Below are 21,273 nucleotides of genomic sequence, written 5' to 3'. Positions count from 1 at the left end.
TTTATAGGAGTACACAGAAGAAATAGAGAAGTTGAGAAAAGACCTTCATGCAGCCAGGGAGAAAAATGGAATTTACCTGGCAGAGGAAAATTACAAGTAAGCTTGTATTGTTATTGGTTGCTTTGTATCTAGCTTTTCTGCAGAGGGGTCTTTCTGGGGAAATTGGGATAATATCCTCAGCTCAGATAACAGGTGGGAGTGCTGGGAGGGTCTTGACTTTCCTTTGTTTTAAACAAGTGGCTGAACCTCTTTTGTTTGCAATGAAAATGGTGAGAAGTCCAACACAAGATGTCTGATGTGTCAGCATGCGGAGAGTTTGACTCCTATGGCTGGAGACAAATTTTTAAAAAAAAGAAGATTAATAGGCTATTTTGGATTAGGCTGGTATGGGGTCATTTTGCCGTCTCAGTGGTCCTTACAATTTTTTTTAATGCCCAGCTATCTTTATTAACCTGAAATATGATCATTTAGGACATGATAACGTCAGCTGCTAATATATTGTACAAATATGTTCAGATCTTTTGCAGAGGCACCTGTGAGAATAGAATAATTGGCACAATGACAAATACATTGTTCCTTGATACTTTTTTAACTTGATACAATAGAAAACTTGTTGGTACTAAAATTAAATTATATGGTACACTGTAAAGTGTACTTTCTGTCTGGTACAGTGACACTGTGTAAACGTTCCAAGTCTGTAATTTAAATTTAATGTCAGAATCTAAGATACAAATATAAAAGTGTAAAAAAAAAATTTGCAATGATGTTTGCACTATAAGAATTCAATAATAAGCCCAACGTATGAGCCTAGTTATTATCATTTGCTTGCCAAGCATCTGATTTGTTGACATATCTACAAATTGGCAGATTGATCAGATGTTTCAGTGCTTTGTATTAGCAACATCTATTGGATTTCTTGAGTTGTCTCCCTTAAGATGTAATGCCAGCTAACCAAGAATGTGTAGCATCGATGTATTGGACAGCAGCCAAAAATGACAGAGGCAATTGACTTTAAAAGGATACTTTGTAAGTTTAACATCGAAAGTGTGACTATACACCAGAGAGAAGCCATTACAGATGTATTTGAGGGAAAGTATATATTTATGCAAACACTGATTGGCAGTAGAAAATTGTTTTCTTTTTGAGTCTATTCTAATTGTGTGCTTCCTTTGTCTTGATCATGTAGTAGTATTCAGATTTGAACAGCTTGATTTGGATTGGATGTGGTGGCTAGCCACTGCATTCAATGAAATTCACAGACCTGAAGCACTGAAATAGCTGATCGATCTTCCAAGGTGTAGATAGGTTAATATATTGAAAACTTGGCTTGCAAAGATGAGTTATTATCAAAGATTCCATTTAAATACTTTTAATTAAGTGATCTGTCTGAAATTCTAGAAAAGGATTTGATCAATTCAGTTTTTTATTAACTGGTTTTGTAACGCATTTCTCATTCAAAAACATTACCAGATCACATTAATATTAAGATTACTCTGTGCTGCCTCAAAATCCAGCCCTCCCTGCAAGCTGGAGTAAAAGAAATGTGTTTATTGTTCATAAAGGCAAATGGAAACAACTCTTACAGGCTAACTCCCCTGGTTCCTGCCAGGTGATCATTGGTGTACTGAATGTTACCTGTTTAACCTGCTTTCAACTTTCAGCAGTTCTTTCCAGAATCCATTAAAAACTTGTACTTAATTTTGACCATTCACCATTTACTTTCAGTGGTATATTAAGTCAAAACATTGGGTATTGTGCATATGACAATTGCATGCATGGTTCACACAGCCTTGAAAAGTTCTTGAATTTCAACCAATGGCTTTTAAAAGTCCTGAATTTTCACATGATCAGAACTACATTCCACAAAAAGAATTATGTTAGAATTAGTTTAACCAATACAGAAAAAAAATTGATGAAGTTATGCACACTTTTAGGCATAGAACTAATCTATTGAAATGCTTGTGTAAAATGGGTACCACTGTATCCACACTTTTAATTGGATATCATATTATACACGCTTGGTTGCTTTTTTGTCAATATATTTTCGAGGCAGGATTGGAAAGGTCTGAGAGGTCAAGTAAAATAATTGCCATGTGATAGTTACAGTGGGCTTTGTTGAACAAATTTTTATACAGAAAGCGTATTTTTTGGACAGTACAAACAATTGTGGCCTATATCATAAATCCAGTGAGACCAACACAAAGGCTTTCAAGTTTGTTTCCTGATATCAACATTGCTGAGTGATTTTTGTATTTTTGGTATTGTCTAGTTTGACAAGAGATTCAGTTATTTTGTTGTATTGTTGATGGAACTTTGAATAAAAATGTCTTATTGCAAGAAAATGTATTTTCATGTAAGGTATTGGTATGGAGGCACTAAAGAGTCCATACTTCGGTTCTTAGTTTCAGGACCATGCAACGGCAGTAGATGTGTTTGAACATTTTAATAATGGCATCACAAGTTTTTGAACTCAAAGCATATGGTGAATGGCCCAAACATGAATTGGAAATTCTTTGATCATATGAGCATGAAAACTCTGGAAGACTATGCTGTCTCTTTAAGATTGGGTCATGTGATATGCATGTTGCCCATAACAAATTTAAGTCTGGAGCCTGTCTTCCATCTTGCTTGAACAGTTACCATTCTAGACTTTTGCCCGATAACACTAGCTTCTGCATGCATTGTGAATGAGCTACATGTGCTGTCTGTATAACTACTATTTAAATTTCGTTTAAGATGGCTCAGTTTTAATGATGCATCCTGGTTTTGTTTCTAACTTGAAAAATAAATATTTATTCTCCTTGATTGATCTGTTGAGAGAATTGAGGCTGCAGGATCCTGTACATGCTCTGAGGTACAGAGAATATCTGCAGTGGATGTAAAATATAGTCGAGCATATTATGATATCCGTCGATAACCAATTTCATTTCCACACAATAACTGTCCACCATCTGCACATAGCAAACTTTGTGCATGGCTTACACATGGGGTAAGGATCATGATCACTGTGACCAAAATAAGAAATACGTTAAAACTGAGTTACCCATTGTTTATAGTTACCAATTTTTGTAGATGACTTGCATGTGTATTAAAGAAGAACCAATTGATTTTGTAGTCTAAAGGTCAAATATTAGTCACATTGACTGAAAGAATTTAAATGTTTCTGCATAGTAACTTTAGTTCTGCATACCTATTGGGACCAAGCTTTATGTATGGCTTGCACTTTGGTTGTGAAAGAAGTCTATTGATTTGAGGTCAATGGTCACTGTAACTGGAAGAGAAATGGGTTTTGCACAGTGACATTAGCCCCCCCCCCCACCTTGTGTTTCCTATTGCACTGGTTTAAAACTAGGGTAGGCAGGTCTGTTTTTCTTTTAAACATTATACATAATTAATGGGTTTCTTTTACTGGGGGGTGTGGGTGTGGGTGGTGGTGATAGGGTTGGCAGTGAGAAAAGGACATTTGTCTGACCAGAAACATGTCTTTTTTTAAAAAATTTCCTTAGTTCAGCATGACAGATCTAGGTCAAACTTTGTGGATGGCTTGCACATAGGACATGGCTGCCAAGTGTCTCGTTTTTTCCTTATTTGTCCTGTGTATGGGTGTATGTTTTTCTTGGCAAAAAATACGTTTTTTATTTTTAAAAAATATTTTAGAAATTCCTTGCAATTTTCAGTTTAGAACGGGCACTCAGTTCCATTCTGATAGAAATGTATTGCATGTATATAGGAATACAGTTCTACAATATGATTGGTTCATTCGAAATCGAGGCTACATTGCCTGTCTTTATCCACCATATTGGATTTTGCAAACAGTTACCGCTGTCACTGTATCTCATTTTCATAATATTCAAGTTCTAATCATGTTGAATAGGAAAGCAGAATATTCAGAATTTTCTCCAGGAAAGAGAAGAAAACAGAACTAGAAGGACAATTGTGTCGTCTTGTTTAGATTTGTGAAGCTATCTAGTAAAGGAGAAAACTGTACGTTTTGCAAATTGTGTTACGTGATTTCGCTATTGGGTGCCTATGAAATAAAGAGCACGAAAAAGCTAATAAACATTAGCTTGCTGCTTCATCATACACAACTCAACCAGAGAGAACCTTGATGTAATTTGATCGAAATTCGGTTTATTAAATTTCTTTTGGAAATTATCCTTCCTCTTTCAGTTACTAGTGTTGCTGGAGATTTATTTCGCACATGTTTTCCAGACAGTAAAATTGCAAAGGATTACTCATATGCTAGAACGAAAACAGTTCAATAAGAAAATCACACAGAATTGTAATCATCAATGAAAGTTGATACATTCAAATTGATAATGATTGGAAAAAATAAGGTGTGGAAAAGGCTACTATAGAAAGTCTGTGTCTGAGTCTCTTGCACCTTCTGAATGGAATATGGTACAACACATGCATCTTTGACATTAAATAATTATGTAAAGCACTGTCCTACTTTACTGATGGTTGTATATGTTGTAAAGAGTTACATATGCATTAAAATTTTAAAAATCAGTATTTGTTCCTGAAAATCAGTATTTTTGTCACAAGAAGTCAGTATTTTTTTATTGGGGGGTTGGCAGCTATGATAGGATAGGAAGAAAGGCGTTCAATTTTGGGGTCAAAATATCAATGGCAAAGGTCACTGTGAATGAAGAAAAATTGTTTCCACACAACAACTTGAGTTCCCCATCATCTGTGGTTACCAAACTTTGCAGATGGCTTGCACTTGTAGTAAGAAAGAACCAGGTGATTTTGGTGTCAAAAGGTCAAATGTCAAGGACACTGTGATTGAAAGAATAAATAAAAACTTTCCATGCAATAATATTACTTTTACATTGCGTACCAGGACCAAACTTTGTAGATAACTTGCACTTGGGGTAAGGAAGAAACCTGTTGATTTTAGGGTCAGAAGGTGAAAGTTCAATGTGACTGATGGATTAAAAGGACTTCACACAATGACATTAATTCGACATAAAAGAACTGAACCAAACTTTGTGGTTTGCAAACACTTCAGATGGGTAGAAGGCTATTGATTTGCAGGGTCAGAAGGTCAAAGGCAACAGTCATTGTGGCTGAAAGAAGAATAGTTACCCACACAATAGCTTATTATTCAGAAAAGTTTAAAATTTATTGTGGTTCACTTGTACAAAAAAGTGAATGATCTTAGAAATTTGAATTGACCAAGAACTTGGAAGTCAGCATTCACTCTGAGCCACTCAAAGCTTGTGAAGTTTTACTCTGGTTTAGAAATTTCATAACTACATGTATTAGTCCAGGGCTGATCAAGGTTTCATAAAATTCATTTTTCCCACCTACATTTTCATTGTCCCAAAAATTTCATCTCTTGCATTGATTCAGTGAGATAGAGTTATTGAAAAGGAATCTTATATACATGTTTTCTAACTCTGACTTAGTAGCATCAGTACTTGCAAGAATGGAAAGTGATTTACTAAAATTCAGACTTTCTGAAATGTCTCAAGACTTTATCAATTGACAGAACAAAAACAGCTTGCCCTGTATCTATTCTTATAATTAGCACCAAATTTTAAAATCTTCACCTGAATCACACACACATCATTTCCACCTCAGTAAATGGTTTTCCATATTGGGCTTGTGTGTAGGCTGAGTTTAAATGAGCTCTCATTTTAAATTTGATTTCATTCTCATTTTGTTTTAAACTGTTGTTTCATAGTGGAGTGTTAGTATATCTAACTATGGATTTTCTGCACATCTGACTTGTATCATACATATACTTTGCTGCACAGGCTTTATGAGGTTTGAAACTGTCATGAAAATTGGATGATTAAACCCTGAATTTGTCATTCCATTTGCATCCATGCCAGTTAGGATATTGTTTATAATAACTGCAGAACATATTTCCTTCAGAGCCAATGATATTTTTACAGTGTACCTGAAAATTTGGGGGTCCCGAGTGCCCGATTGGTCTGCAGTGCTCGCCATTATGGATCACTGCCATCTCACCTCTGTGTGGGTATATGAGAAAGCTTGCCAGTAGCTTCACGTGGGTTGGTGGTTCTTTCTGGGGTTTTCCTGGATTCTTCCTCCACCATTTATACTGGCTGCCATGTATAGCCTATCTTTCTGAAAAAAATGGCATTAAACCCTACAACAACAACAACAACCTGAAAATTTCTATCTCATAGTTGTGTTGTAAATGTCATTTTTTGCTGCAACAGAGTCTTGCTTACATATTAAAGAAATAGTTACCTCAGACTCAGTGGCAATCTTCCATTGTATTCCTCTACATTTAAATGAAATTCTCTTATCTCAACCTTTCTTATGACCTTCCTTGTGAACATTATTTGCTAAACTCATTTTATCCAAATAGAAAAAAATCATTTTATTTGACATCTACTTATCTAAAATGATTATAATATACATTTTGTCATTTAAATGGATACACAAACCATTTCTTAGTTAATGTAATTGTTCTCTTCAAACCAATATTGCTGATTGAAGTTGATCCTCTATATAATCAAATAAAGAAACAATTAGGTTAATTAATGTCAGTTCATAAAGGAATCATTGTATTTACTCTTTGGATTGAAATCAAATGGCGATATACTCATGAGTATCTGAGTTGAGCAAACACAGTATTACATGTTTGTTTCAAGCACTGCTAATTAATCATGCTGGATTTGTTTTATTTTAAGTGTTTTGATTGGCTGATAGTTTGGTTTCTTGGTCCACTATTCAGTCAAGTTGTAATAAAACTTCTACACATGTATCAGTTGTTAATGACTGCTCGCTGTGGTATCACATGATGTCAATAAATAAATGGAGGTGGATAACAGTGTTTGGCATCCTCAGAGGGAATGTACTGCCATGTGAAAGTAGATAAAGTAATTAAAATATGAAAATTATCTTTTGCCCAACTTGTTTTCAAAAATGCAAAAGGCACTCAATCCATACTAATGCCTTGGAAAGTTTTACTTGTCTATACGATTTGATCTACCCGTTATACAGTTGAAAACATTCATGGCTACATTTAAGTTGATTTTTAAATAATTTTAGAAATAACTAGAATTAGAAGAAATTGAGATCAGTTAAATTTGTACATGATATATTGGTGGAAACTTGCAATAGAATCAGACATTAATGTTAATTTGTCAAGTTTTGTGACAACAAAACTGTCAATAACAAACATTGTCAATTAGTATTATTACTCTAATATTATTACAGTAGATTTTTGTTTCCATGAATGCTGTATCCAATTATTTAGTAGAACTGTAGGGTTTAAACTTTTATTGCATTTATTAATTGTCTACCCATCTTTTTTTTCAGTGCCATGCATACCAAATTAACCCAGCAAGAGGAAAGTATCAATGATATGACAGAAAAAATAACTGCCATGTCAGAAGAATTGAACAAGGTAAAAAAAAATCCAAATAGAGGTGTTTTAATGAAACCTTTACTGATCGGGTATGATTGTGTTCAAAATTTGATAATTCATCAAGTTTATGTGACACAAATACAAACGGTAATTTCTTTTTAGACTTCATATGTCAAAGCATATTTTTTTAGAGATTTTTCCCCAAATTTTAGAAGTCATGGTAAACATTTTAAAATAAGTTTAAGGAGCATAGATAAATAGGTTAATATCTACATAGATATAATATTTGCACACCCTACTGATTTTAAAAGGAAAAGCATCAAGGAAATGAAAAATGCACAAAACATAGTCCTTTCATTCATCACACTATAATTTATAACCTGCTTGTTGCCAGGGGGTCTATAATACAACTTATTTGCGTTTCAGACCAGATGGAAACTCTTGAAGTAGACAAGCATACAGGCTGCTGTTATTTTCTGGTTTCTAGAACAGTCCATTTTTGTAAAAACTCATTGGGATCCAATATTTGCAATGTTTTCTTTCAAAGTTTCTATAAAAAAATTAACAAATAATTCTGTACATGTGTTCAAAGAGATGCAGCTCCTGCATTTACAGAATTACATAAATAATCAAAGAGGGTGAACTACATCACATCTGTTGTTTTAAAACAAAGACTTGCCCATGAAAATATGGCAACAGTGTTACTTAAGAAACTCCTATTTGATCCGAAAATGAAAACAATTTGACAGTGTTAGGGCGCTTCTGGCGACAGTCAGAATAGAAATTATAAATTCAATGAAATTGCTAAGTTTTGTGCATTTATATATATCCTTGATGCTTTTTATTTTTAAAATCAGCAGGGGCTACAAACACATGGGAAAGTGTGCAGGTACTGTAGTAAGGATTGCTGTTGTTGACATTAAAGTACAAAGAGTCAGAATATACAAATTCTTTATTTATGAGTGATAGGATTAATAGTTGAAGACCTGACATTGAGTTAAACTTTGCATTCATCTGTAATGAAGCACCATGGGCTTATAGTATTTGTTCATCAAAAGAACATTTGTAAAAACAGTGAATTGACTTAAACAAGCATTTTATGTCACCTAATTTCAGAGAATAAAATTTGCCAAAATATAAGTACAATTAAACATATTTTATGCAGTCATCTCGGAGAAGCAAATAAAAGAAGATTACAGGTTCATATTTTTCTTAAGTTGTTTTGAAGATATCCCCATTTTAGATAGGTGATTGCATAATAGAGGGGACCTTTAAGAATAAAATATATTATGATTTAAACTTGTGTTCTGGAATAATGTGAATCTAAATATGAGACTTCCTAAGTGTTGAAAGTGTCTTACAAAATGGAAAGGGTGGTGCAGATGGGAGTGTGTCTTTGTGTATGTATGTTTGGAGGATGTAGTCTTCAAAGTAGCTTTCTATTTGGTATTTTTTCCTTTGAATATATTTCCAGATAACATTAATGTTAGGAAAATAAACTATGCCATTTGCAGGATACAGCCATCCTGAAAAGATGACAATTTCGTTGTCTCCATCTATGTACCAAAGAAAGAAACTCTTGCCCATTACCTCCTCATACCATTGGTGGGAGGTATGTGATGCTGGCTGTAATGATTACATCCAGCCTGGTGTACCAACATATTGTCATCCTAACATTCTTCCCGTTAAGGTGCATATATGTCAGCTGGTACAGTTGCTGACCTTGGGATGGGTTTTGCTCCACATCTATTACAAATATCCATGGATTCTTTGGATCTAATAGGGGAGTGTCCACCATTATTTAGGCAGCCCACGTGTTTTATATCCCCCTGCATATCCAGGCATGGCTTTGGGCCTGTAAAACCAAATGGAGCTTGATACATTTCAACATTCTTTCATGCTGAAGTCTGTCAAGTTGCTGATAGGCATTCCAGAGGTCCAGGTTGAACCTATGGTCCAGTATTCAAAGATCTATCACTACGGTGAGCAATATCATATTCTGGCCAATAGTGCTGGAGATCTTCAGTAGTGCTTTTGGTCTCTGGAACCATACAGGAATGAGATTGACAGATCTGTTCTTTTTATCAACTCTTCCATATTGACTCCTCCAGAGCTAACCATCCAGCTGACAGCTATACATATCTCCCAGCTGGCAATTGGGCAGCTGACAGCCATGCATACTTTCCAGCTGGCAATTGAGCCAACCATCCATCCATTCTACTCTGTCCATACTGGCAAGATTTGCCTGGCCAACTCAGCGAGTGAGTCATTTGTTCATGGTTTATCCATTTGAGCAATATTGTTATACATTATATAGATGCTACCAGGCTGTGGGATTGCGGATTTCTTGCAAGAACAATTACTAGTTATGCAACTTCTCAAAAGCAATGGGATAAAGATCATGCAAATTATTTGCAGTCCCCACAATTTACTGTGCCCAATGTTCTTTATTTTGGGTTGTCCATTTTGCCAGTGATCTCAGTCAAGTTATGCTACGGTAGATTTAGGAATTGCAAACAGTCATCTGTATGACAGATATGCTGCAGTTTTCTCAGAAACTATACTGGAGTTCAGATTTAATGGTCTCCTAGAGGGGTATAACACTGATCCATTGCTCAGTCGTAATGGAAATTTACAGACTGTAACAAGCAGCTATTTTTATGAATGTCGAACTTAATGTAATCAGGTGATGTATTCAAAGGAGAATGCAAAAGCTTTAGTAATTTGTGTTTCTCCACAAATATTTACATGATCACGTTAATATGAAACTTTCCCAACCTGCTGGCAAATGCAAGCATCCTAGTCAATGAATTAGTCAGCTTTAAACTGGAACCATTTACCAGTGGTAAGGGGATGGTAATGGGTAAGAATATCTTCCATTGGTCTATATATAAACAGAAAAGAGAAATGTCCAACTTTTCAGAAGGGCTTTATTCAGGAGGTGGCATAGTTTATTTTCCTAACATTAATGTGATTAGATCAGATAAATATTCTCAGAGAAACGTACTTTTTTTAAAACAGTATGCTTTAACCATGATTGTGCTTAAAGTCTTATTGTAATACATCAGTCAATAGAGGTACGGACCCTTGCTAATTGAACTTTCTTGATAAGGTATAGACTCTGAAATTATATGAATGAGGATGGAAAGTTATTATTTAAAAAAGACATTTGGTTATAATATACAAATATTTTACAAACCAGTATTGATTTCATAGCAAGGAAATCAAATACTTCATTCATCACTAAAGGAAAATTCTACTTTGGTAGATATCTTTCACAAAATGTATTATGGACCGCAAAGATGAATTTATAGTTCATGTATGTTTTATTAAAGTTAGAAAGTTGATCATGTGTATCAAGGTTTATTGATTATAAAGTTTTTTGTGTTGTATGTTTTTATGTTTTACAATGCTCTAAACAAGACAAGACATGACAGGGCTCATTTATTCCCTTTATCCAGCTGCTGGAGATCTTCAAAGAGACAGAAAAGAACCTGGAAGTGACTACAGAACAGCTGACTGTTACAACAGAAAACTTGATCAGGACTTCAGAATCTCTTCATGCAACAAAACAAATTCTGAGAGAAACACAAAAAGACAGGAATGAACACAAGTTCCTTGTAGATGAGCATGTGAAGAATGAAACCAACTTGTACGGAGAAGCCTCAATGGTATGCTTTAAGTGTATCTTTGAGAATGACATAAGATGGATGTTTATAGTATCTTCGGTAGACTGCAGTTTTTATTTTCTACCAAAGGGGGGGGGATACCGGTCCGGTGGCCTAGTGGTTAGAGCATCTGCCTCGGTAGCAGGAGGTTGTGGGTTCGAACCCTGGCCGAGTCATACCAAAGACATACAAAAATGGTATTAACAGCTGCCTTGTTAGGCGCTCAGCATTAAGAGGTTAATGTTAGGACTGGTCATCCTGATTTCAGGATAATGTGACTGGGTGGGACATCATGCTACATGTCTGCAGCATGATGCCCAAGTGCTAGACATCACTATAAACTGCCACACTGCAGACATCATAGTGATATGACTGATATTTTTATAAACGCTACAATAAAAATCCTGATATCACACACACACACACACCAAAAAAGGATCTATTTATACGTTAAGGATTATTCAAAAAATGTGATGATAAGGGCCTTTTTCTAGAAATATTGAGGGCAGGGAACATAATGCCCATCATTCATGAAATTTAAATAGGTACTTGGAGTGAAGTGATAGATTGATATATCGATGTATCAATATTTTTTTCTATGTTTATACCCATACTGATACAATTTATGAAGAATTGATGCAAAATGATAGAGGTTAAATTGATCTTCATCAGTCATGAATAATTACTAGACATTTACCTTTTATTCTTTCAATTGAGAAATCATCTGAGATGGCTGTAGCAGGGACATGCATTTATTTATGTTACATTGTAAAGCTATTGACAACACCCACTCACCTTCAAATTAGCAAACACAAGGTGACTAAATTGCATTTAAGATCTGCCCTCCCCCTCCAATTCCATGATGATTATTTTATCCCATCAGTATGCTTGGCCACTGATAACAAATATCAACGTAAAGAAGACATTCTAGATTTGTTCCCCATTGTGATTTAAGTACTTGACTGATATTTTATAACCACTTTTACTCAAAGGTTCACAGTTATTTCACATTTGGTACACACATTGAATATGTGGGCAACACTTACTATTTGTCTTTCAATGAAATGTGTTGTATTCAGTTATGATTAGTGGTTATTGTTTGTTCAAGTCAAGACTAAAACAATAACCACAAATCAGAACTGTGTGACATTCCAAATATTGGCATCCAAACTCAATAGATATAGATACGAAAAACTGAGACACTTTGAGCAAAAGTCGTTAATTGAATGATCTTTTCAGTACATAAATTGTGAACAAGTTTGAAATGTCTCCTTTTTGCACTGATATATGTAATCAGTGACTGAACATGCTGATGGGGTTTTTAAAAAAGCAGGCAGATTCCAAACCGCAGGAGTTATAGTTACTTGTTAATTTGTATTTTAATATAATTTCAAGGAAGCAGGAGGTACAACGTGAAGGATTTGGTTGTTGGTTATCTCCACTCACATACTTGGACTTGTCATTTATCAGATTTTCTTAGCATAATAAAATACAGCCTAACTCCTTCCAAATTTAAGTGAAGACATGATCTTGGTGATAAAATGTTTTAAAGTATTCATGCAGTGCAAAACAAAGAGAGTCATGACCAAGATGAGCCCGGTACCTTTTCGAATGGAGCAGCCTCAGGGGTGCAGAAATGTTGTTAAAATCAAGTTGTCCATGAACAGATAAATTAAGAAGTTTGCTTGGCCATATAAATGATCCACTGTCGCATATTTTCATAGTTAAAAAGAATATTGGAAGACAGGACTGATAAAATACTTTTATTAAGCCTCACCATTTAAATGCAGTCAGTATGGATCTGTGATGTAAAATATACTGGATATTTCAAAATGTCTTATTTTTTGCTGTAAAGGTGTTCTTGGACTACAGACATGAGAAAAACAATTAAGTTTACGCAAACCTTAAAGTAATTTTGTTGGATTTTTTTCTTTTTGAGTCAGTGTGTTGGTAATTAAAATAAGGAGAAAATCAACTCTGAAAAAGTTTAAACCGTCACAAACACATCAGTCCACATTAATTGTTGAATGAAGGGAATACTGATCAGAAGCTAGTCATGTATAATGATTTTAAAAGGAGTAATTGGGGAAGTCTTATCTTCCAGCCAGTGAAATTCATTGTGATGTAACCATCAAAAGATATTGCCTAAACCAGTACTGTCTGCTTCTATTGGTTGTATCCATAGAAGCTGCAACTCATTTCAGTAATAGTTGATAAATTTAAGCATACACTGCGTAAATATATAACTCAATGGAGAAAATGTTTCTTTTGAAATTGTGTGATAAGTTAATGTATATATATATATATATATATATATATATATATATATATATATATATATATATATACCTCTCCCGCGATAACTCGCGCACAACGGAGTCCACAAACATAGACTGCACTATAAGCGAGGTGCAAGTTACTGAGGGATCTCCAAAAATTGAAAAAAAAAATTCGCTTTGACATTGAGAAAACCATGGGGGGGGGTGCACATTAGGGAACTGGTTTGAACTACTACCTCTATGCGAAAAATCTGTGTATTACGTCACTGCTTTTTGTTTTCTTGATGAGTCTGGTTCCCGTAATGCTGTTTAATAGTATCTTGCCAAATCGGTAGTCCATAATTTGAGAACCAGACTAACTGTTGATACACCACTAAACAAGATTCCTTTTTTTTTTCTTAAAAACACGCGACATTTATTTCATGACATGTCTACATCGAAACTCAATTTTTTATTGTTCAGTTAGTACAATGTTAATGTCATGATTTCAGTGGAAGTAATAATGAAATTGCTTATCATCCCTGAGGATATCTCTAAATGCCAGTTCAAGAATTCTTTGAAACTCGCTTGCCCACAATGGTCCGTATCTGTGAAACTAAGCTCTATATTTTACGAAGTATTAATTTTTCGCTTGGCTGCCTTGTTATTTTTTATCACAGTTATGAAAGAGTCGGTGAATTTAAGGTAGTTTCTGTTTCATACACAATAACGTTTATTACAGTGTTCGATTGATCAAATGAAGTCAGTTCACCTAACATACGACCGAGGCCGCTAGATTTTAAGCTAGTTTGATTTTTGTGCCTTTTAACTTTTCTTTTAGTCCACCTCCTTTTTTTCTATTCAAAAGACATAATTAACGTGATAATACAAAGAAGGCCAGCTTTAAATTCAGTGCAGCAATACAACATACTTCCGCAAGTCAGTTATCAAAACACAGCCGGCACTTAATTATGTTCTCAGATAAATGCTCGTGGACATAGCTGTTACGGTAGGTTGACACATTTTACATTTAATTACAAGAGGACACATTGCATTTATGACGATTACACTTAAAAAGGAACTAAATGATGGATCTAGAACACAAATTTCCTTTGATAAAAAAAATTATTAAATTTGTATTTATTTATTAAAGTACTGCCTCCACACGGTGTAAGTGACATTTTCATTGATCGAAATTTCCTTACATATCGTTGCGGTGTACTAGGGCTGTCGTTTGGAAAGAAAATGTAAAAAATTGTATGAGCTATTTTTAAATTTAATATTTCATAGTGTTGATTAAAATTTCCAGGTCCTATCTACCGTTTTCAACGATAAAACGAGCGATACATCAAAGCTTCCGTTACCAATTTTGATCACGATTTTCTTCAAGTTCAACAAATAGGGATAAACTTTAGGGTATTTTCAGGTTTAAAAAATGGGATCCACGCCTGACACCGCGTTATAAGCGGGTTCACGAGTTATTGAGGGAGTGGTGTGTGTGTGTGTGTATATATATATATATACACACACACACACACACACACAGGGTATTTTCTTTTCCTATGTTAATTCTGGATATATTTCATTGTATGGTACCAAAAACATTGTAATGGGTGGTGAAGTCATGAGTTAAAATATATAGTCTTTGATACTACAAGATGAAATATATCTAGTATGGAAATGAAAATTGTCTTTTTATTATATACCAGACTTGCTTCAGAATCCATGATTAGAAAATTAAATTCTTAGGCACAACATGCTCGTGCCCCCAACTCTTACGATTTTGCTGTAAGTCTTACGAAAATTACCATTAAAATACAGGCTAGCAGCATACTAGCAAAAACTATGGAAAAATGATTGTTGCTGAAAAATCCAGATTTTTAGCTCATCCGTGTTTTATTTGGATCCGAGTTTCCTCTTAGAATTAGTGAAATTAGTCAAGGAATCAGACTAACTTTACAGCAGCACCCCAGACACTTTAAACTGCACCTATTTGTTCATGCAAAGTGTCTGTATGATCAAACTGTTGATTATAAAATTTTTTAAAATGGCGTCCAGAATGTGATACATGTTTAAGACGAAAGGGAAAATAAGCTTCTAGAAAAGTGTTAATAATCAACACAGAAGAATAAAAGGAGTATTCAGATTCTTGTGAATAAAAGCTGAAAAGGATACAATTATGTTTATTGGACATCATGTGCCAATTTAAATATGTCTCATGGCGGGAGATTTGATTGCCATCATCATGTGAAATGGGAAAGAATTTCCAAGAATTATGTCAGGTTGAGAGATAGCAACAAGCCATTGAGCTGCATAGGGTTTGGAACTAAAGTTTGTGCATCTGTACTAGTGGTAAATAAAGTCTACATGCACTTTACAAACTTTTCAGTTGAACATAATGTTTATCATTGATGCGTCAAACTTTTAATTACATTTTCCAGCTTTGCAATAGCAGTTATTGATATTTTGTTACACCTGACTGAAAATTGATCAATCTTACGGAAAAAAATCAACGGCCTTACTGAGTCAGCGTTGGCAGGTCTGCAGCCCATTTTTGTAAATTCACTTCACTTCATAGCCTGATCTTAGAAATATGTGTTAAGAAAGTGGTAGGATATGGTTGACCTAATTTGTTGCAGTAAATTACATTTTGTAAACCATTTGACTCTATCTAAGAACAAAGCAAATCCCAATCAGCAGTGCACCACAGTGGGGTTGTCATGGTCCATATGTGCCAACCATTACACTTTTGGTGTAATCATTATGCTTTTTTTCACTGAATTATGTCTTACACGTAAATGTATTTGGATTATGCGTTTTCGATATATACCCTCCAAAAACCTAATAATTTGTTTTCTCATTTTTATTAACAACCCATTAATCCCACAGACTGTTTTCTAGAAAAGACTGCTGTGTTACTACGACATAAGAGTATGGTTGTCCGTAGACTTGCATGCACTTTCCTAACAGTATTATGTTCTATTTATAGCAGCTGCCTTATTTCCAAGAAACATGCTGGTTTCTACTTTCAACTTTTAACCCTATTTTGTATTTATAGCAGCAGTATGGCTTAGTTAGGAGAGAACAGATTGTTTTCTAACTTTTAATCTTTGCTTGCAGATTCTTTGTTCTAGTTTATATCTGGTACAAAACCAGTCTGTAGGTATTTGGTGCTAAAAGTCAAGTCAGATTTATACTAGTTGTTGCATATGTTGGAGGAAAATTATTTTTCAAATAGTTTCACAGATGGATTGGGAAAGAATGAAAAACCGATTCAGAGATGAATACATGAATTACACAATACAGCGTTCCATTCTAGGGCAGCTTCACACCCCTTGCAGGCTGTGTGGAAAGGATTTTAATATTGGTGATGATGGTAAAACAAAGAAACCTTGAATTAGCTCGTTTTACTAACTCAAGTACTAAGGTAACTTTTTCTACAGCAGAACTAAATTGTCGACATGAATTTTATAAGTGCAGAGGCGTTATCTACTGAGTTCTTAATAGAACATGGACTATCCCCTAGTGGTAGAAGACTACATTGTTACTTTGTTATAGCTGATGTTTCCTGATTACAAAATTGCAGAAAATATGCATGTACAAGAATAAAATCATCTAATATTGTTAGGTGTTTAGCAGAAGATACTTCACTTAAAATTGCAGAAGTCATGAAAATTGGGCGGTTTAGTATTTCAATAGATGGGAGTAGAGATTATGATGACAAAAAGTTTTACCCAGTCTGTGTAAGAGACTTTGACAACGAAAAGGGCAAAGTCATAGTGCTCTTCTTTCATTACCATTCTGTTAATTCTTAACAGTAGATTCCACTGGAGAAAATATTTTTTTTTTTATTTGCTTAATAATGCTTGTTATAAACATAAGTTGGCAGAACTGTATGGGGTTTTCAGCTGATACTGCATCATTGATGACTGGAATTCATAAAGGAGTTGCATTCTTTATTTTGAAAAATGTCTCCATCATTGTACATATCAGGTTGTCTCTGTCATATGATTCACCATGCTGCAGGAAAGGCTGCTGATAAATTAGAAGAACTCCTTAAGTATCAAGTTGGCATTCTACCTGACAATATATTCATGCAGACAGAGTTGATTTTTTTTGATCTTATTTCCCAACTAAAAGAACCATTAACTGGAAGATATAAATTTCCTCTTCTTTGTCAGATCCAGGCTCTGTAACCGAGCACTTAGTGCTCTACTGGTGTGCAAAACATTCATAGTCTCAGCTGGTACAAAGTGTTTTGAAATGCAATATGAGAGTCTGTTGCTTTTTAAAGCTCAAAATGTTATATATGAAAACTTGAAGTAGTAATTGATGTTGAAAGTCCAGAGGGATTAATAAATCATTTTGTACATATGCTTATTGAATTTTTTTAATGTTATATGTGGATTACACTTTTCCTCCACTTGGATTACTCTTTTTCTCCACTTGGATTACACTTTTTCATCACCAGGGGTTGGCTTGTATGATGGTCAAGGAAGTAAGTGGAAATAACTTTGGAGAGACGTGAATAGTATTTGGTCAAATTTCTTTATCAAAGATTAATTTCCATGTCATACTGTTGAAAAGGAGTGGCGTCGCTAAGGGTGTGTGGGGGGTGTGGACCGCACCGGGTGACACCATCTCAGAGGGGTGACACCAAAATGAAAAATTGCAAATTTTACAGAGCACACACTGCTCGGTCTAGTCGGATTTCATAAGCGAATAACTGATCATAGTTAAATACATGACTAGCAGGCACAGCAGTGGTGTCGCTAGGGGGATGCGGGGGGTGCGGACTGCACCGGGTGACAACATCAGAGGGGGTGACACCAAAATGACATTACTAAGGATTCTGTATGGTCTGTTACGGAAGGAGGACCATGGGGGTGACACCATGAGCTACCGCACTGGGTGACACGAACCCAAGTGATGCCACTGTTTAAAAGGCCAGACTGGCTTAATTCCTAAATAGCTAGAACTGGAGCAGCTTTTGTTTACTGCAAATGAGTAGTTTGGAATAGCACAGTAACATTCAAAGACACTTGGATAGATTAATAGCTATTTGGATTTACTGTTAAACATTACAGGACGTTTTGGATTTTTATTTCTTTTGGATTTACCATGAATTTGATGAAAGGAAATTTCGATTTAAAATAACTTTTTCTGTAGTGTTAGCACATAAGGACATGACAGTTATCATTCAGAATACCTTTGGAACATATTACTTGGAATTGATAGAACTTTTAGGATTTAAGGAGTGTATTAACTACTTTAATTTTTTAAAAATTTTTCACTTTGCATTTTTGGGAAATAAACTTATATTTTCAATTATACAAGACTTGTTAGTTTTAGATCTTTCTTGTTATTTAGATTAAGCCCCTAGGTTGTAACACCTGGCATGTTTTTTTTGTTGTTTTTTTTAAAGAAAACTCTTTTTCCTGGATACCATGTATATTTAAATGGAACATTGCCCCTCCCATCCCAATAAAATAATATCTGTACTAATTCAGACTATTTTTAATAATTTCTTAATTTTTGATGTGATTTTAAATAAGGAAAATAAATTAACCTTTTTTTTTACAAAAGAAAAACATGTAAAGTATCTTCATTATTGCTGTTATTGGACATATGAGCTTTAACTAACCAGATGTGGAAAATTGCTGTTTAATTATTTTGTCAGTAACAAAACTCCTTACATTGAAACATCTGGGTACAGTGGGGGAAGAGGGTGGATATATTTCAGAGAGTGTCATGACTGGCTAGCTTTAGAAATTTATTTTAAGACATAACACATTTCATATTGACTTGAGATTACTTTACCCGTCATTACATCTATTTTTGACCTCGGATACAGGAAGTCTCGGCTTTGAACCCCAACCAAGTTATTATGAACGAATTATAAAAATGGTACTAATAGATGCCTTGCTAGGTACTCAGCATTAAGAAGTTAGTGCTGGGACTGGTCAGCCTGGTGTCACAATAATGGGACTGGGTGGGATATCATACTACATGTCTGTGGCATGATGCATTAGTGCTGGACATCACTTTAAACTGCCACACTGCAGACATTGTGGCAGTATGACTGAAAAATTGTTAAAATTACATTAAAAATCCAAATCACACACATACCCCTATTTCTGTGGGCAGTGTTGCAGTGTGCTCATATAATATGCTGTCACATTATTGTCATGTGAATTACTAAATCTATTATTGCCTTCTCCCATGGGAACACCTACAAAACTGAACTGGAACTGCAGATCAACCAATATGAACATCAAGCAAAATTAATGTCCAAAATGTGAAATTTGCTAGTTCGCCTTTAAACAGAAGATATTTGTTGCAGAGTTGTTTACTGTTATATTTTCTCTGTAGTTTCTGTGTAAAATTTTTACAAAAGTATTGTTATGTTCAAAGGTATCTACTTTATTAACAAATTCTTTTTTCCCCCAAAAAATGGAGCATCCCATAGTTTCTATGCATTTTTGAGGTTAGGTCAATGAAACATTTGAGAATGTTTTACTGCATGAATGTTTGTAGGATTATGAGTGAGGTAGAGTCTGAGTTGGATATTGTGATGAGTTGTTGATAGGTAAATTAAAGACGTGATTTATGATCACTTTGAGTAATAGATGAGAAAGTCTAGAAAATGAAAACATGCACCAAGGAATTTGATCTTGCATCAGTCAATTCATGCAAACTGCCCATCCTGACTAGAAAATAAATGCCAACTGTAGCTTTTTGAATAAAGTTTACATTTATTCTAATTTGAGACCAATTCATGCATGTTTTGCATCTGTATTTTCTTTTTGGTGGAATTAACTTTCACATGAAAGATCAAAACAGTCATCACCTTGGCATGCATGTCATTCATATCTATCTATCCACACTCAAGATTAACTATGTATTATATTTTTTGATGTGGCCATTTTCTCAGGTTCACTTGGTAACAAAGATACTTTGTGTACATATCTTGATGCATAGAACACCAACAATTTACAAGAGCTTTTGGACAACATGCAGGCCATAGTCAGCTTTTTTTTTATGAACTGTTATACTCAGGTGAGGGCCTCAAATATTACTATTATTATTATTATTATTATTATTATTATTATTTGTAGTTTAAATGACCTGACGATGAGATAGTACAAAACTTATATGTTTTTTCATAAAATACGTGAATCTGTCTTTGCAGCTGCTGGGTACAGTTCAGATACTTCACAAGGACAATGAGGGTCTGTTTGCTAAGATTGACCGCAAGAAGAAGGTTGAGTCCCACAATGAGCAGTGCCAGCAGTCCTTCAGGGAGAGGTTCAGGTCAGAGATGGATATGATGGACAACCAGCTGAATCAGTACCTGAATACCCAGAAAGCTCACCATTCGAAAAATTCAGACAGTCTAAGTAAAATAGAAATACATTTTTTACTGTAGTAACTCAAGATAGGTGTGGATTAGCCCGCTGTGTTGGTGTATGGTCATTGTTTCTCCTTTGAATACATTCCCCAGATCACATTAATGTTAGGAAATCAGTCCTTCAGAAAAGATGAATTTTTTAAATATTTTTTTTATGTCTACTATACCATATAGTCCCATGGTAGAATTTCTTACCAATTACTTCCCCTTACACTGCTGTAGTGAAAGTCATCAAGGTCATGTAGGCATTCAGAAGAGACTATTTCAATAATGAATGTACTTTTTTAGAATTTGATTGCATTATATAAAAACTGCGGCAGTTAATATGACTATCCCAATGCTTTACAAGGTGGACAAGAAGGTTTTTCACGCCACCTCTTATCTTGTGCATACCTCCATATTGGACCTAGCATCACTTGCCATTACTTGACTTTATGAAAAATCAGGCACTGATTATACATTGGAGTATATGGCCAAGATTGGCAAGGTCATTATCAGAGCTGCACACCATACTGTGACATGCCCTGATGCTTTCAGCTAAATTATGTTTTGTGGCATGAAAAACAGTCACCACTCATTGTC

General features: G+C 34.8%; 1 protein-coding gene across 1 annotated transcript in view; it reads left to right on the top strand.

Moving 5' to 3' along the window:
- Window positions 1-21,273, top strand: part of LOC149772473 (kinesin-like protein KIF11-B) — an 87,497-nt gene that overhangs the window by 26,324 nt on the left and 39,900 nt on the right. The window contains exons 10-13 of the mRNA XM_089947778.1: window positions 8-96; window positions 7,306-7,393; window positions 10,816-11,025; window positions 20,473-20,680. Coding sequence (XP_089803904.1) covers window positions 8-96; window positions 7,306-7,393; window positions 10,816-11,025; window positions 20,473-20,680 — 595 coding nt within the window. The remainder of the gene's footprint in view (window positions 1-7; window positions 97-7,305; window positions 7,394-10,815; window positions 11,026-20,472; window positions 20,681-21,273) is intronic.

Source organism: Sinohyriopsis cumingii, unplaced genomic scaffold (genome assembly GCF_028554795.1).
Source record: "Sinohyriopsis cumingii isolate HCF-2022 unplaced genomic scaffold, ASM2855479v2 utg001460l, whole genome shotgun sequence".
NCBI lineage: Eukaryota > Metazoa > Mollusca > Bivalvia > Unionida > Unionidae > Sinohyriopsis > Sinohyriopsis cumingii.
Note: the sequence above shows the minus strand (reverse complement) of the source record. Positions and strands in the feature narration are given on the sequence as shown.